The 18,006-nt window shown below is 40.5% G+C and overlaps 1 protein-coding gene across 2 annotated transcripts in view; it reads right to left on the bottom strand.

The window, feature by feature from the left end:
- The window catches only part of wnt6b (wingless-type MMTV integration site family, member 6b), a 39,730-nt gene extending 23,178 nt beyond the window's left edge, over positions 1 to 16,552 (bottom strand). Inside the window, exons 1-2 of one of the 2 annotated variants that reach the window (XM_058082667.1) lie at positions 16,458 to 16,552; positions 13,561 to 14,229 (exon numbers count right to left, since the gene is read on the bottom strand). In XM_058082667.1, the coding sequence (XP_057938650.1) occupies positions 13,561 to 13,640 (80 nt within the window). In that variant the 5' untranslated portion in view covers positions 13,641 to 14,229; positions 16,458 to 16,552. Of the gene's footprint in view, positions 1 to 13,560; positions 14,237 to 16,457 lie in introns of those variants that run through there. The other variant, XM_058082668.1, reaches the window with a different exon arrangement.
- Positions 16,553 to 18,006: the final 1,454 nt, after the last annotated feature.

The following is an 18,006-nucleotide window of genomic DNA, read 5'->3' as shown; positions in this document are numbered from 1 at the left end:
GGTAGGCTCCAGCATACCCCTACAAAGGGCAAGCACATTTTCCATTCAGACCCTTTTAGATAACAAAAAAAGTACTGAACAGTTGATTTGTACATTATATGTTCATCCTGAAATTTCAGCCCAATATCCCTAACGTTTGTAATGTATAATGTACAGTATGTTTAGATATGATTCAGGAGCTAAGAATAAATTGTTTAGTCTAACTCTTAATGGGATTGAGGGGTTTAGCTTTAACATAGAGGAACAACCATTTGGGCACAACAGGATTAGTTTACTTCTATCTCCGAGTATACCTCCACTTTTGCTTTCCACACACTTTTGTCTTATCTCTGTTTATCTCAACACCTTGTTCCATCACACTTTCCTGGTGCGCTGACAAAAACAATAGTGTACACAAGGGATGTCCGATAATATCAGCCAACACTGGCTGATATAAGCATAAAAAGTGATATCACTTCATATCAGTATCAGGGTTTATTTGCTTGTGTGTGATAACAGCAACTAGTTAGTTGCTGAACTAGTTGCTAGTTCGGTGTATCCACAGTCTGGATTTATTTCCAATTTCCACAAGTGCCAATTTGCAATGAAAGTGCTGGTTATGCGAGGCTTTTAATCCTTTAATACTGCTAATCTAATCATGCTGCAGTCAATGTGTGATATGCTGAATGAGCCCACTTTATAATTCCACTGATTGCATTTGTCCATAGTTTGTACTTTGTTCTTAAACTGATGTTTCTGCCACATACAAATATGCAACTTTCCAAATAATTACCAGCATTATTTAATTAGATTGATAAGATTGTCAAAAGGCGGTTGATTTGCTGTGGCGATACCTGAAGGGAAAAGCTGAAAGAGAAAGAAGAAGATAAGATTGTCAAAATGTTACCTCAAATATTAGTTTGAGGGAAGATCTGCTGCCTCTATCGCCATTGGTTTTATCAGTATCGGAAATGTAAACTATATCAGATATCAGCAAGAAAGCCAATGTCCAGCATCTCCAGTGTAGATTCAACTTCGCCTGACCACATATAGCCTTTATTCTATCAGTAAGCAGGAACAAAACTAAAAACCTGTTACTTTGTATCATGCTATAGCTCTGTATATTGTATCTATTAGTATATAAAGTATTCCATTCAAAAGTTTTGAATATGTGTGTAATGATAAGACTCAAAAACATATAAACTTGAGTGAGTGTATAATTATCAGGTTCCGGTATAGTACTTACAAACACAGATTCCCACTCAACAACCACTTATTATCTCCAAGATGTCATCAGGATGTGTGCAATGCCTAGAGAGAGCAATAGTAAAGGGAAATCAGATGCCTAAGCATGCAGTACGTTATGTTTTTTGTGCATTTACTTGTCCATCCTGCTGTGTGTGGTTGTGTGTGTGTGTGTGTGTGTGTGTGTGTGTGTGTGTGTGTGTGTGTGTGTGTGTGTGTGTGTGTGTGTGTGTGTGTGTGAGCACCTGGAGCAATGCTGGGAAGCAAGCTCTGTCAGCAGCTCACAAAAGCCAGTCTGACGGGAGGTGAAGAGCAGTAAAAGTATTGAATGTACTGCATGAAGTGTTAGTTCTGAGTCCTGGGTGTGAGCAGATTTAGGGGATTTGAACATGAAGAGAAGTTTTCCTGTGATCTTCCAAAGTGGAATGATGGTATAGATAGAGGAGTTTGGTTTGAAAACATTATGAGGGCCCATTGATGAGAACGTGCTGAATGCATCAGTCAACCAGCTGTCCCAAAACATTCTTACAATGCTAATCAGGCAATTCTATATGTGAGAAATTGATAAACAGAATGCTACCCTAAGCAGATAGTCAAAGAAAATGAGCAAAACACAAAGATATAAAAAGGCACTTAAAAAAGCTTGATCAAGTATTACGATAAATCTAAATCACCCTCCCCAAATAAACTTTTAGCATGAGGGTATGGAAAGACATAACTGTGACCGAGGATTGAATCGAAATATGGCACAAACTCAGGTGAAAGAGTTCAATGGTGAAGATATACCCAAAAATGGGGTTGCATCAGTTAGATGATGGCATGACGGAAAGCAAAACATTCTTGCCCTTGTTTGGAGACTAGTACATAAAAGTCTGCCTCCCAGCAAAATGAGACTCGAGTGCCCCCCATTTAAAAAAAAAAAAACTGAACACATTAGACGTACTGTATAGTGCCCTTTGGAAGTATTGCAATAGTGTATTTACATCTGGAGCTGCACAACTTAGAAGACACTCAATTTCCAATTGGGACATGCCTAGGTGGGTTCTGTTACCTTCTGGACAAAAGTTGCATGGTCAGACGAGACCAGGGGTGGGCAAACTACGGCGCGGGGGCTATATGCGACCCACCAAGCGTTTGAATCAACTTTTAACATACAAACTGGCAACATGACTTGTAAGTCGAATGTCTTATTTAGTAAAAAAAAAAAAAAAAAAAACTGTCAAATTAAATTACATAGTTTGATGTGGTCTGATGTTTAAAGTGCTCCTGAACCGATAGTATAACACTTTTACAGATAAAATTTGACAAATAATTCAAGGAAAATTATAAGCATAAAATAGTGTGTGTGCGTTAAACGTATGTTCTGGCCCCCCGGACAATTTTGTTAACTCAATGCGGCCCACGAGTCAAAATATTTGCCCACCCCTGGACTAGACAGAGATTGAGCTAATGGGCCATACACAAAAATATGTTTGGAACATTCAAGCACAAAGTCAAAGATGTATCAAAGAGTCAATGTTCCAATGCAAAGCAGGCTAAACTTAACATAATGAGTGGCGTTGTCAACCATTTTGAACATTTGTAACCATACATTGTTTCAAGAATATGTACACCGAGTTATCGTGACATTTGCAAGTATCCAAGCAGGTGCATTCACACATGCATCTACAAACAAACACACACACACATAGTTGATAGCGTGCATTGACCATGCATACTGACCATGCAAAGTGCCACCGTTCCTCTGGGTGTAATTTATAACAAAACCCAGACACAGACAATGAAATTACCAAGAGGAATTGACTACATTTGGAAAGGCTGGGAAGTTAAAACAGGCATGAATCGTTTCCCGGTGTCACTGCAACATTTCAGAACAAAGCTAAAGAGAAATAAAAACACAGTCTGGACAGTGGGACTTCAAACGCTATCAAAATTAAACGGCTTATTTACTCGTTGTCCAGTTGCCAGTTAGAGAGGGATCAAACATTGTGTGTAAAGTGACCGTAAGCTTCATTGTAAATCTCCCATTACTGTACTGTACTGTACAGAGACCCCCTTTTTTTCACTTCAGCCACAAATGGGTGAATTTCATCCCACCCTAATCCCTCAAGTATGCTGGAGATGAAGATAGTCACGACAGGCATAAGTCTGACACACAAGAGCGAGGCAGCGCATGAGAGAATGAAAGAACATACTGAGAAACGGTGGGGAACTTGATGGCCAATAAAAATTACAAAGGCATGGTGTTGTATTTGCAAAAAACATGATCAGACCAAGAGCGCCAATTCAGGACCTTATGAGAATCCTCGAGTGACGAACATCAATTTATGCATAATTTATTATAGAGGGAATCAATTAAGAATGCAATTTAAAGAGCAGCGTTAAAAAGCATCAACAACAGGAGTGGCATATATTTAAAATAAAAAAAAAAACAGCATTTGTTTGATCGTAACAACTTGGCACAGTGGTACACCCTGAGGCACTGACAGCCCAAAGATAAATGGGATGCACTTACACGGCGCCTTTAGCCTGTCAAGGTACTCAAGGTACATGCTGCCAGCCATGAAAGCTAAGTAACCAGCACATTCACACGCTCATGACATGGCGCCAGGAGCAAATACATTTCAGTTTGTTGCTCAAGAAGACTTCTACATGGAGGTCTATCAGTCTCCTACCTGAGTATCTTTACCCCAGCATAAGTGGTTATACCACAGGTCAGAAGGAGGGAAGGCATGAAAGGGTTTAACACAGTCTAGTGCAGGGGTCTCAAACTCAATTTACCTGGGGGCCACTGGAGCTAGGGTCTGGGCAAGGCTGGGCCGCATCAGGTTTTCCAAAAAAAAAAACCAGAAAAATATACAAACTTTTTCAGTGCTTTGGTTCCGATTTTCTACAATAAAAGCTCTGATAAAACATTCCACTGTTCTCAAATATCTTAATTTTTATTTTTCTGCACAAAATAAGATGAAAATAAATAAACAAATCAAGAATAAAGAAAATCAATCAATCAGTAATAAATCAATCTAATAATAACGGCAAATAATGAAAACTTAAGAAACCACATATAGTTGGTGGGTAGACAAATTATTTTTTTCAGATTAAAATTAACAAAGCATTATTAGAGCCCTGTAGACATGACAAAACACGACTATAGTCACATTTATACTTTTTTTATTTACAACATATTGCGCAACTGCAGGGTCTTGAGACACATGCTAACTCGCAAACTAGAGAGCTAGCGACCTAAACGGTAGCCTTCAAGTTATTTCCTTTAAACTTAAATAGCCAAAAACTTACCACTTCCACACAGATAGGGAGGATAACTATTAACAGTTATTTAACCTTTAACATGAACATTAATCAAACGTAATAATTTTTTCTGGGTACATGATACCATACAGCATCCATATCAAACTTGCGCGGGCCGCACTAACATTAAACTTTCATATCAAGGCGGGGGCCTCAAACTAGTGTCCTGCGGGCCACATTTGGCCCGCGGGCCGTGTGTTTGAGACCCCTGGTCTAGTGTAATCTTAACAATCAAATGAATGCCTCTTATTGTCTTTAAATGTCTTTATGTCAGAGGCCATCATGCACTTCTAAAATGTTGATTTGCTGCGACAAGCCGTTTATTTAGGGGTTTATTTAGCAGTGTAGAGCCGTCCCCAATTGGCATCATACTTTCATCTGCCGTCACATTGAGTTCCCACTATGCGTGACGTCTTTGATCTGACATCAGATGTGATGGGACAATTCATACAAACATGTACATGCTGGTTCAGGTGGTTACATTAATTTGTGGTTGCTGTCAGGTGAAGTTTTGGTGACGTGTCTGAACTGCACAGGTTGCGCTTCACCTGCGCCACGAATAGACCAGCTCGGAGCTTTCGGTGCACCTTTGTCATGAGACTGTCACTGCGCCAAGCTGAAAATGTGGACACGTCCCCTGGTCGCCACGCCCATCTCAGCGCAGTCCAGTCTACCAAATGACCTAATGGGATGCGCACAGTGGTGCACTGTACCAAATTACCACTGCATGGGCTGTGCCACGCTCCGCCACCCTGCCCTTTATTTTAATCAAAAATCATATTTGCATTATTAGATTGAAGACAGAAAAGAACATTGGGTTGACAAAGCAGGCAAATATCAGAATTTGAATCCATTTACGGTCCGTCTAAGTGCTACCACATTCGCAATTCGGCAACAAAAAAGCCCCAATATTTTTTACGTTTTTATGCAAGACTGTTAATATTTTTTGTCAAGCATTGAGATTCCGCACTTTATTCGGTGGTCCTTCAACACACCATAATTCTTGTGAGGCACAAAAGTGAAGCGCATATATAACAATCCCAATATAACATGATTGGAAGTCGTTACTGGAATTCCAACAGGCAAGCAGTATGGACTATGATGACGTGGTTTGGAGAAACTCCTTCTCTGACACCTAATAATCACGACCCAGCAGACCAGGCGAGCCTTTTTAAAAAATTTAAACTTTTTAAAAAGTGACCCCCAGCATTCAGTATGTGACCCTCGGTGAATAAAATTTGGACAGCCCTGATGTAAACGGTTAAAGAAGCAGTTAAGACATAAGCGCTGAGCTGGTATTTTTCAGCTACATGGCTGCAATTATCAATGTTACACTTCAGCCAATAAGAAACTTTCCTGTGCAAAAAATAAAAGAATTTTTCACCCTGTTTAAACTCTGACTGTACTTAGTCGAGCTGATTTGTTTCACTTTGCAGGTACATGCATGATGATATGATATGCAGGGTTTCATTACATGTGATAATTGATAAGAGCTAGTCGGTTTGATACAGTTTTAAGCAAAATAGTTTTCAGATTTTTGCTGTGGAAAAAAACATGTATAAATTGATGTTACTCAATTTTTTATTGAAGACCCCTGTTTTAGGGGCTCTAAGCAATATTGCCTTTAAATTAACAGTTTTGCAATCAATGTTCTCCATTTATGTAAAAGTTCAATCAATAAGTTAATGAATAAGTAAGTTAAATTATTTGTCATAAAAAAAAAATTAAATTGCAGTGGGAGCAGTAGAAACGAAAAAAAATGGATTGAAGTTGCTTTTCTAACTGGCCTTTTTATCCCAGTACAACATACGTACTGTAAGAGGTATGTCTCCTTACTGCACAGAACCTTGCTGTAAAATGTCCATGAGACTTCCGTACTCTTTTCACAAGAGAAGATCCAAATGCAGCAGCGTGAGCATCTTCTGTTTTGGACTTGCCTTTAGGTTTCCATGTGGTTTCTAATTCGTGTGTGGTTTCTTTTAGTTGGCCAAATGTGGGATTTGGTAGTTGGATGACTTGGAGTTTTACATTAAGGATGTCATGAAATGCTTAACCTTTGCTCCTCCAGCTAAAGCAATTTGACCCCAGGGAATAACTCTTGATGACTTATTGGAGAACGTGTTTTGGCATGCTTCTGGACAGAAACCTCCTGATGGTCAGAGAGCTGAAAATTAGGTAGGAATCATGAGGTTTTGTGATAATTTCCTGCACTCATCTGTTTTTGGCTTCAACTTGGCGACAGTTTAGTTGTAGATTTATAACCATCAACAGAACGCACCCATGGTGTGGTTCTACATCTAAGACAGCTTTGCATATGTGTGTCCTCAATGCTGCATCATACTACGATGATATTTATGTGGAACTCATTGTTGGTCATCGCATTTTGAAGCAATTGAGGCAGAAAGGGGTGCCCTTTATATTGCATTTGGACGACTGTACTATGGTATCATGTAAGGCTCATTTATTGGTCACCACATCAACAAAAACTTCAGACAAAAGATACCAAGGAAGCTAATGTCTAAGCGGTAAATGTGTTAACAAAGCAGAGATTACAAACGATCAAATATGTTTCTGTAGCATTCTTTTCTGCATGTAATACGATAATTTTTAATTGTAATACTATAATGGTGATTCATTCGTCCAAATGGAAGCTGAACCAGAGACCGTATCTACTCCATATAACAACAGACTCATCTTCTGCCAGGTTGTTTTTTTACCTTTTGCACTTATTTTATCAGTTTGTTATTTATTATTTTATTAGAGTGTGAGCTTTTTGTGCCAGTGAGTCAATTAATTAAATTTTAAAAATCTTTCCATTACATGATGCAATGCATCATTGGACAATTCCGTCCAGTATTTCAGACACAGATGTAGCTTGGCTAACTTCCCCAATGGAATGTGAGCCTTTGCACACATTGCGACAAAATCCTCAACTGCTTGTGGTTAAGGAAGAGTCACCGATACAATTCCAATCGCCTTACTAACACAAAGTAAAACACAACAGGGTGTAAACGCACTCATACAGCCTGAGTATGAACACATATCTGCTAAAGCGAATTCAGTCACTCACGTCTTACTGTAAATGAGGTCTGTCAAAAATATTTATTTAATTAATAATGTTAACGGTCTGCACAGCGGATGAGTGGTTAGCATGCAGGCCTCATAACGAGGAGACCCCAGTTCAATTCCACCCTCGGCCATCTCTGTGTGGAGTTTGCATGTTCTCCCCGTGCATGTGTGGGTTTTCTCCGGGTATTCCGGTTTCCTCCCACATTCCAAAAACATGTTAGGTTAATTGGTGACTCCAAATTGTCCATAGGTATGAATGTGAGTGTGAATGGTTGTTTGTCTATATGCGCCCTGTGATTGGCTGGCAACCAGTCCAGGGTGTACCCCGCCTCTCGCCCAAAAACAGCTGGGATAGGCTCCAGCACCCCCACGACCCTCCTGAGGATAAGCGGTAGAAAATGAATGAATGAATAATAATGTTTACATTGTTACCGTAATTAACGCATGTGCATCATGGCAAGCCACACCTCTCTGTTATATAACAGAAGCAAGTGCTGTGTCCGTAAAGATGTACACACTGTCCAATACTTTTTAAAAAAAAATATCTCTGCCATAACACATCAACAGCAGGGTTCAATTCCTGCACCATATACAGTATGTATCTCCAACTTGCAAACACATCTCTCTGTTCTTCCTCCGATCAACACTCACTACTGCAGGGAGTACATTCGGAACTCAAACATCAACATGACAAAAGCAGGTCACAGGAGACTACTGCACATCAGGAACTAAAACTATTGAAATTCGTTCACCTGTAACTCTAGCATATACCTAGTTCAGGTACATTGCAAGTAGACATGCAAGAGACGTTGCAAAGAGACGTTGCAAAGAGACATTGCAAAAAGACAGAATAAAATGTATTCTTTTCATTTCATTTGGAGAGTTTAATGAACATGCCAAATTTTAATAATTTGACAGTCCTACTTCTCTGCATATTTTGACCTACATTGGGTCGCATTACAGGTAGTCTTCAGGTTGCACTCACCGATGTTGCCATGTCTGATTAGTTTTTACACCAGCCTTTTTCAACATTCTTGGATGATTTTTGCTGCAATTTTCTGGCATGAGTGTGAAAAGCATGCCTACAGACAAGCACAGGCACACATACCCATCATACACACAGGCATCACCATTCAGTTTAGCACCTGATGCCAAACCCACATCGTCATTTAATCTTTATCTGTACCCATCTCTCTGGTTCTGATTAGACATCAAGCTTTCAGACCAGGAGTGGACAAGATAAGATCTGCTACAGTGAAGCACTACTCTGAATACAGGGTGTGTGTGTGTGTGTACATGGGTGTGCATGCGTGCGTGTGTTTGTGTACGTGTGATTACACAGGATTCACTGGCTGGTGGTGTATTTAGGCTAACATAAACACAGACAGCAGATAGCTTTCACATACAAGTGTGTGTGTGTGTGCACACCTGTGGGCCTGCGCCGCACTTCATGCAGGCTAAACGCCACATTGGGACACACACACACACATGCACACACACTTAGCGGTACAGTAAGTTGGCCCGGCTAAGACGAGAGCAAAGGCATTCCTCCCTCCTCTGAGCTGTGCTGTCTGCTCTCAAGCCAAATGATTAGAGCGCTCTAATCAGCAAGAGGCTATGAAAGGACAGCTATCTCCAGCATTTCATCCCTCTTACAGTCTGTCTCTCTGCTCAGTGTATCTATACGATAGGTATTTTCCGACAAGTAAGGCAAAACAAAGAGAGACTTTAGAGAAGGGGGCAAGCAGCAGAACCTTCATGAGAAATTTATGATGGGACATGCAGCGGTGTTCAACAGAGAGCATCATTGTCCGGGCACACAGAGGGAAACTCGCCGTGCACAGGTGTGCGTTCACCCTCACTGCACCAGTCGGCACGGAGCAAGTGAAAGAAGATGACAATATTTGTCAGTAGGGATAACAAGGAAGTAGATGGTTTCAGTGTTGATTCCTTTAATCAGTGATGAATGATGTCTTATAGCGGGCGTGTCCAACACATACTGGAAAATGATGATATTTTGTAAACCAACACATGTAGATATGGAATGAAGTTACATATATTTCAAGAAAAACTGCATCTCAGCTTTGTGATATAGGAGAAAATGCTAATTATTAGAACAAAGTTCACATTTGTTGTTTTTCCAATTTTTGCTGTTAATAAGCTTTTTGTTCTTTTTGTGTTATTAATTATGATTTTATTCCCTTTATTTAGTGATGATATTTTCCACAACCTAATCTTCGAAATCTTCGAAATACAGACCTGATCAAAATCTTAAAACCGGTTGAAAAATTTGCCTTTTGCACATTTGGACCTTAATGAGGTTTAAAGTGGGGCTACAATATGCAAAAGCAAGAAGGGGGAGTAAACTTCATTCATTCATTTTCTACCGCTTTTCCTCACGAGGGTCGCGGGGGTGCTGGAGCCTATCCCAGCTGTCTTTGGGCGGGAGTAAACTTGTAATTTAAAAATAATAATAATAAACTGAAATAGGTTGTTTTTCACCTGATCAACTGTTCAAGACCACAGGCTCAAAATTCTCATTTTCTGTCAGGCATTCCCATGGTCATTCCCTGCTAATGGCTAAAGCTAATAAGCTTTCTCTTCTTGAACATGGTCAGATCGTCGACCTGCATGAGCAAGGACTCTCACAGCGTGCCATTGCTGCTGAGCTTGGAGACAGTAAGACATTCTACATTTTTGGAAAGATCCTGAGCATTATGGATCAAAAAAGTCAAATGGTAGACCAAAAAAAAATTACACCTGCACTGAGCTGGAGTATACGATTGTCTGACCTCTCCGCCTTCTATGCCACAAAACTGCCCATTTAGACTTTGCCAGGGAATATCAAACATGGGACATTGAAAGGTGGAAAAAATTGTATCCTCTGATGAGAAAAAAATGCAACCTTGACAGTCAGGATGGCTTCCAACGTTACTGGCATGACCAGGAGATCCTACCTGGTATGTTTTCTACCTGGCACAGTGGATGGGGCTCCATTTGCTTTTTCATTCAGTGGAACACTGGAGCTTCAGGTGGTGCAGGGACGTCAAACGGTGGATGGTTACATGTAGATGTTGTAGCAGGCATCCCTCATGACTGAGGGCCCTCGTCTGTGTGTTAACAGCTGGGTTTTTCTACAGGACAACGCTGCCGTTCACAATGCTGGCTTGATGAAGAACTTTTGGACCATCCCGCATGTTCCCCTGGTTTAAATCCCATACAGAAGATTTGGGGATAGATGGCAAGGGACGTTTTTAAAAATGGCCACCAGTTCCAGACAGTCGACGCCCTGAGTCAAGCCATCTTCACCACTTGGAGCAATGTTCCGAATAGCATCCTGGAACCACTCGCATCAAGCATGCGCAAACCAATTTTGGAGGCAATTAAGAAGCATGGCGGAGCTACTAATACATTACATTTTGTTTTGGTGGGTTTTTTATAATTGTTCTTAACTTTTGATCAGATGATAAAGAGCCTATTTCAGTTTAATTGTTTTCAATAATTTACTTTTTGTCACACTCCACCTTTATTGCTTTTGCATATTGTAGCTCTACTTAATACCTCATTAAGATCCAAATGTCTAAATTCCAGCTCTTTCTAGCTAGTATTTTCCAACTGGTTTTAAGGTTTTGATCCGTCTGTATTAGAACATCATTTAGTTTTGTTTGTCAGCGACCCTTACTCTCTGGCAGTTATTCAATTATTTATTAATAAATGATCACTGTTGAATACTGCCAATTATTAGTTTTTACAAAGGCATATTTAAGCAAATTCTACTTATATTTGGTAGACTATTAAGCATTTCAAGCATAAAATTAACTAAATGAATTGACTAAAATACAAGGCAGAAGAAGCATTCTAATTGTGAATGTAGTAATTTACATTGGCCACTAGATGTCAGTCAACTCTGAACTCGGGTCTCCTAGCTGTGAGGCCTGCGTGCTAACCACTTGTCCACCGTGCAACTACATAAATACTCCTACTCCTATTATACTACTATTTAGAAATATAGTAAATATATATATTTTTTTTCTAAATTTATAGTAGAAGGCAGATCTTTGGGATCATTTTAAAAGTAGTTTGCAGGCTGAAAGTGTGAGCAACCCTGCCTTATACAATATTTGTATCATTTCTGTGCTTGAAAGCGCATTAAAAACTTGTACATTTGCTTAAAAATGCATTTTTACTAATAATAGGCCTATGTCAAACACAAAACTGAAATGATTAATAATATATTTAAAAAATATGACAGAGTGATGCCGCAAAATATGAAGCACGGTGTGGCGTGGAACGACTGTATTAATATTTGTCTGTTAAACTGTGTTACTAATGTATTTTCTCTCACTTTCTTCAGCAAATATCGCTGAATTTGCACAATTCCTGATTGAAAACATGGCTGAGGTAAGCCTCTCCTCTCCCCTTAGTGCCAAGACGAACCACTGAGTGAGCAATGTGCGCGTCATGTCTGACATACTCATAGCAGGAGGAGGAGGGATTTATTTGTACGTTATTAGTATGTTCAAATGTCGGTGCCCTCGAGGCATGCAGTCCCTTTAACATTAAAAACAAACTTCAAAAGACTGAGTTCCTAACTGCAGGTCACTAACTCCATTATGGCACGACTCCTCCATGCAGCATTCTTTGCTCAAGACGACACTTATTTACCAATATGTAAACAGAACTTTTGTATATTCAGAGAGAGGTAGAATTCTCTCTCTGAACTCCAGCTGGGAAGACAACAAACTGGTTTTCCAAAATCTGCTGCATCTGCAAATGCAACAGAGGATATTTTATCAGGCAGCTCTCCGATCAACTTTGTTGTGACTTCCCCGTCAGTTTCTTGCATCGTGTTCTCATCACGTTCTCATCCAATATCATTAGAAGAAAATCATCCTAAGGAGTACACGTTCGCTATCACCCGTGACAGCACAGAGCACAGTGCCAGCCATGCAAAGAGCCACAGTGGACTTACACAGACGCTTTTGACACCACAGCCCACATTGACCTTGACCGAGCTGTGAATGGACAGTGGGAGGATTCGGCTGGAAACAAATCCCAAAGATTGCATGTGAAATGGAGACAATGCTGCTACATTGAAGACAACCTAACCATACACAAGAAAAGCACAGCAGGTCAAAAACAGATGGCCAGAAAATATGTTATCTTTATATCTGCAGGCTCTGTCTGTCTGTCTGTCACACCTTGTGGAGCTGAGCCTGTATGGATTGTTTTATGATGACATATCCACTGCGCCCTCAAGGGCCACCTGAAATTCCTAACTCTGACCCCCAAACACACACACACACACACACACAACTGCAGGCAATGAAAAGACACCTCCCTGCTTCTTAACGCTTAACCTCCCCACAAACAAAAAAATATATATCATGCACCATCAGTCTCACTTAAACCTGACAAATAATATAATAACCTGACAGATAAATCATTACAGTGTATGTATCTAGTATATTTTTTTATGTTTATTGTCACAAATCAAATTGTTTGCATTGTTCACATTGTTGATATTGTTTGATTTGTATTGTTACAGTTATGCAAACACAGGAGGGCTTTAGGGGCAAAAGGCGTGACTGAGAGTCATAACTGTCCAGTGTCCAGTATAATAAAAGTAGTCTTGTGTATTACAGAAAATGTTTTGAACATGAAATGTCAAATATTTGGGGTTTTTAGCTCCCAAAGCTAACAAATGTGTCCATGAACTTATTCATTGAGTTTCTAAATAATATAAAAATAGAAGGCCTGGTATCGATAATATTGATATTGGGATCGATCCACCCACCCCTGCTATGCAGTATACTCAATCTAACGTTAATGTAGTGTAATACTCCTGCGCAGTGTGCGCCACGCGCCTGTGCGCACAATCCAAATATAGCATAACTACATGGACTATATACAGCTTGTATTTACGTGTGATTTACGTTTAATATAAAAGGTACTTACCACCACAGTCCGATAATATTGACGGGGCAGAGCAAGATAAAGAAGAGCGCCAGTTGGATCCGAGACAGACGAACCATCATGTTCGAACACTGCAAATCTTCCAGTCGATATTTAAAAAAAAACGCGTAGTTGATGATTCCTCAAACAACGTAAACCGTCTTCTGCTTCGTTTTATGACTCTGCAAAAGTTTACAGGACAGTGTCAGTCAGTCAAGCGAGAGACTGAAAAGTTCATCATCCAACTCCTCTCCCGTCGGGCGCATCTTAATGCGCGGCAAAGATGGTCAAGAGGTGACTGAGGAGAGGTCCAAAGGTGTGGTTGACCTCTTCATTGTGCTTCGCTTCTGTCACTCAGCACCCGTTGACATAAAAGACAGTGATGTCCTCGGAGCTTCTGATATGGTGGCTGGAGAGAGGAAACTAAAGTCCAAAAAAAAAAAAAAGTTTTCCAAACAAAATTGAATGAGGATGAAGCGGACTAAATGCACTTTTGGTTCTGTTGGGTCTTCTTTGGCGTTTCTTGGCGCTTTGAAATGACTCAAAAGCGGCAGAAAGAGAAGAAGGTGTGTGTACCACGGTGCTCGTCAGTATGTTTTCTTTGGATGATGAAGGGAGGAAAAATGCGCTCCTCTTCTTCTTGCACCTTGGTGTGACGTCGCTCCAGGCGAGCTGAAATCCTCACAGAAAGAGAGAGCGAGGAGAAAAAGAGAGAGAGAGGAGAGAGAGAAACTGCAAATAGTTAAAGGGAGATCCACCCGGGGGCAGAAAATGGCCAGAACACACACAAGCATAAACAAGAGCTATAATGTCACTTAATGTAGTATGTTTAAGGCTAAGGAATGGGATGACGTCATCACAGGTGTGTGGTATACCTCTCATTATGTTAACTAATATTATAACTAACATTAGTTTCATCTACTTTGTGTGGGGAAATAGCAGTTAATGCATTCAAGCTGGCAGGTGCTATTACTACCTTGAAATATCAATAAAAGAAATTAACTGCGGCATCACTGCATATCATAACACTCCCTAGATACCAGGGAACACAACAAAATTGTGTGATTCAATTATTATTATTAACAATGCAAGCATCCTTTTTACTAGAGCCACTATTATATGTCTTCTCTGGTTAATTACGCTATGGTGAAATTATGATATTGATTTCTTCCTTAAACTTATTTATTCATTCATTTTATACCGCTTATCCTCACGAGGGTCGCGGGGGTGCTGGAGCCTATCCCAGCTGTCTTCGGTCGAGAGGCGAGGTACACCCTGGACTGGTCACCAGCCAATCACAGGGCACATATAGACAAACAACCATTCACACTCACATTCATACCTATGGACAATTTGGAGTCACCAATTAACCTAGCATGTTTTTGGAATGTGGGAGGAAACCGGAGTACCCGGAGAAAACCTATGCATGCACGAGGAGAACATGCAAACGCCACACAGAGATGGCCAAGGGTGGAATTGAACTTGGGTCTCCTAGCTGTGTGGCCTGCGTGCTAACCACTCATCCGCCTTTCAGCCACAAATACGAATGAACTTTGTTTAATATATCACACCATATCATAGCAATACAGATATACTATACAAATATGCGCTGTAAGGGCTGTGATTTCCACTACACTGTGGTCACCCATAAAAACCTTCACACCTGACTTCGCTCTACTTCCACTCTGCAATCAATCACATGTGCAACATCCAGACATTGTCTGTCCTCCGTCTTTATTGAGGGCCTGGCTTCCATTCTCCAGCAATAACCCTCACCCATGCTTACATTGCAAAGTGAAAAAACAGGTTGATAATGAAAAAGTGAACATCTCACGCATTCCAAAGGTCAGAATGACTTGAAAGAGATCAATTTAAAGCACATTTGATTTTGATTTCCGTTTAACTCAAATTGAACACCTTTGATTTGCAATGCAGTTATCCCAACATTCCTAGAATGTGATGAAACGATGTCCAGTCGTTGGACCTGACTTACCAGATGGTTTCATTCAAATAGTTTGTTTCACAAAAAATGGTGACAGAAACGGGTTGGAAAAGAGGGCTGGTAAATTCCTTGCTTAATGGAGAATTGATTGAAGAGTGTTCTGATAAAAGTGTTGCTATAAAAGTGTCCTTCTATCAAACGTGGGAGTGTTTATGAAATGCACAAATTCATATTTCTCACAATTTTGTTGTGTTTTCTGTTCTTTTTTCTTTACCAAATCAATATAATTTGGGAAGACTCTGTCACAAATTCAATTTTTCAAACAAGGGTTTGGATTTTTGTTGTGCAATCAAGGGTGAAAGATATATTATATTCTATCGCCGTTTATGCTGTATGATTCCAATCGTTTTTTAACATTTCTTGTCGAGTGGTTAGCGCACAGACCTCACAGCTAGGAGACCAGGGTTCAATTCCACCCTTTGCCATCTCTGTGTGGAGCTTGCATGTTCTCCCCGTGCATGCGTGGGTTTTCTCCGGGTACTCCGGTTTCCTCCCACATTCCAAAAACATGCTAGGTTAATTGGTGACTCCAAATTGTCCATAGGTAGGAATGTGAGTGTGAATGGTTGTTTGTGGCGACCAGTCCAGGGTGTACCCCGCCTCTCGCCCCAAGACAGCTGGGATAGGCTCCAGCACCCCCGCGACCCTCGTGAGGAAAAAGCGATAGAAAATGAATGAATGAATAAAAATCACAGCGGTTTCACATTTCCTGATCAAATACAGGACAGAAATCTAATATATGGTTGTTGCCAGCGTTTCTTTTCACTTATTAGTCTGAGTGCACTCAGTGAGGGCACAGAGTTTGAGTATGTGTTTAATCCAAGTGTGATTTCATTATTCTTCCGAGCGCAATAAAGTACACATAAATATCACAAAAGATGGTGCTGGTAGTACTCACTTCATCCTGAGGGTTGAGGGCATACTTGAGCTGGAAGGTGTTGTCACTGTTTGGGGTCTTGCCTTTTAGATTGTTCAAGATTGCCTTTTAAGATTGTTCTTCTCTGTGGAAAAACGGCAGTGACAAGCACTTTCTAGCTCACTTACGCCCCCACCCTATCAGCGTGAGGAGAGTACTGCACGTGCCTCATTGTATGACATTTCTATGTATTTTAGTGTCCGATTAGCAGGAATAATGATGTCATGCTTACATTAAAGACATTAGACAGGCTTTAAAAGGTTATGAGATATAACAACTGTTTCTGCAACATTCAACATTCAGTGCACACGTGCAGTCCACTCAGAGAGTAGGCTGGACCATGTACACTTAAATTGGGAACAGAGATTTTTGCCAACCTCATCTCAGCTTTCTGTCGTCTACTTGATCCAGTAAAAGTTACATGATTTTGTTTTAAAATGATTGCCATCATACATCCATCTATTTTCTATACCGCTTATTCTCATTAGGGGGCCGCGGGGGTACACCCTAGACTGGTCACCAGCCAATCACAGGGCACATATAGACAAACAACCATTCACACTCACATTCATACCTATGGACAATTTGGAGTCGCCAATTAACCGAGCATGTTTTGGAGGGAGAAAGCCGGAATCCCCGGAGAAAACCCACGCAAACCGGGAGAACATGCAAACTCCACACAGAGATGGCCGAAGGTGGAATTAAACTCGGGTCTCCTAGCTGTGAGGCCTGCGCGTTAACCACTTATACAGAAAAAAAATTTTTTCATTGAATGACACAATCACTGACATCCTCTTACAGTTATGTGTATGATTTGTAGCAACATTCTAAAGGCATGTATGCAAAAGTACCTTGTTATTCCTAAATCTTTTGTTGAGCTGAATTAAATCAATATTCCTCATGTACACAAAAAATTAGAGACACATTAGAGACTGGAAACAACTGATGAGCAATGAGCACGCTCCGAAGAGTGCATTCTCTGTATGCCCTATAAATAATTATTTCAACTTAACAACTGCGCTGATCTTTGAATGGTCTCTTTTCTCGCCACATCAATCTCCCACAACCACTTTCTTCCCCAAAATCTCCTCGCCTGCATCTCACTATCCCCCAATTTCCCTCACTGCTGGACAAGTGTGTTTTGTAAGGGAGGGCTTATTCTTCATACTTGGCCGAGGCTTTATGGACAATAAAGATCTGATTTCAAAGTCCGTGAGGGTGTTGGGCCTGGGGTCTTGGCTCACAGCTTTAGTTGCCTGCTGGGAGGGGACGCTCCTCAGCCCCTAACCAGATGGCCATCATCAGGATACATACAAAAGATACACAATGTACATCGTGGGTATGCTTTATGGTTTTCCATCTGAGTAGTATTGTATTGGTTTTACAGTATGCAAAATCACTGAACTGATTGTGATGCCGTGACGTGCGGTGAGGTTAGTGGCTGGTGGGGGCACCGAATCCTTTTTTACAGGTTGAATATTAAGATGATCAAGAAACATTGTTTTTCCCATTAATTTTTCTTTTTTGTTGT

Source organism: Doryrhamphus excisus, chromosome 9 (genome assembly GCF_030265055.1).
Source record: "Doryrhamphus excisus isolate RoL2022-K1 chromosome 9, RoL_Dexc_1.0, whole genome shotgun sequence".
Classification (NCBI taxonomy): domain Eukaryota; kingdom Metazoa; phylum Chordata; class Actinopteri; order Syngnathiformes; family Syngnathidae; genus Doryrhamphus; species Doryrhamphus excisus.
The sequence above is the reverse complement of the archived record's forward strand: the minus strand, read 5'-3'. Positions and strand labels throughout refer to the sequence as shown.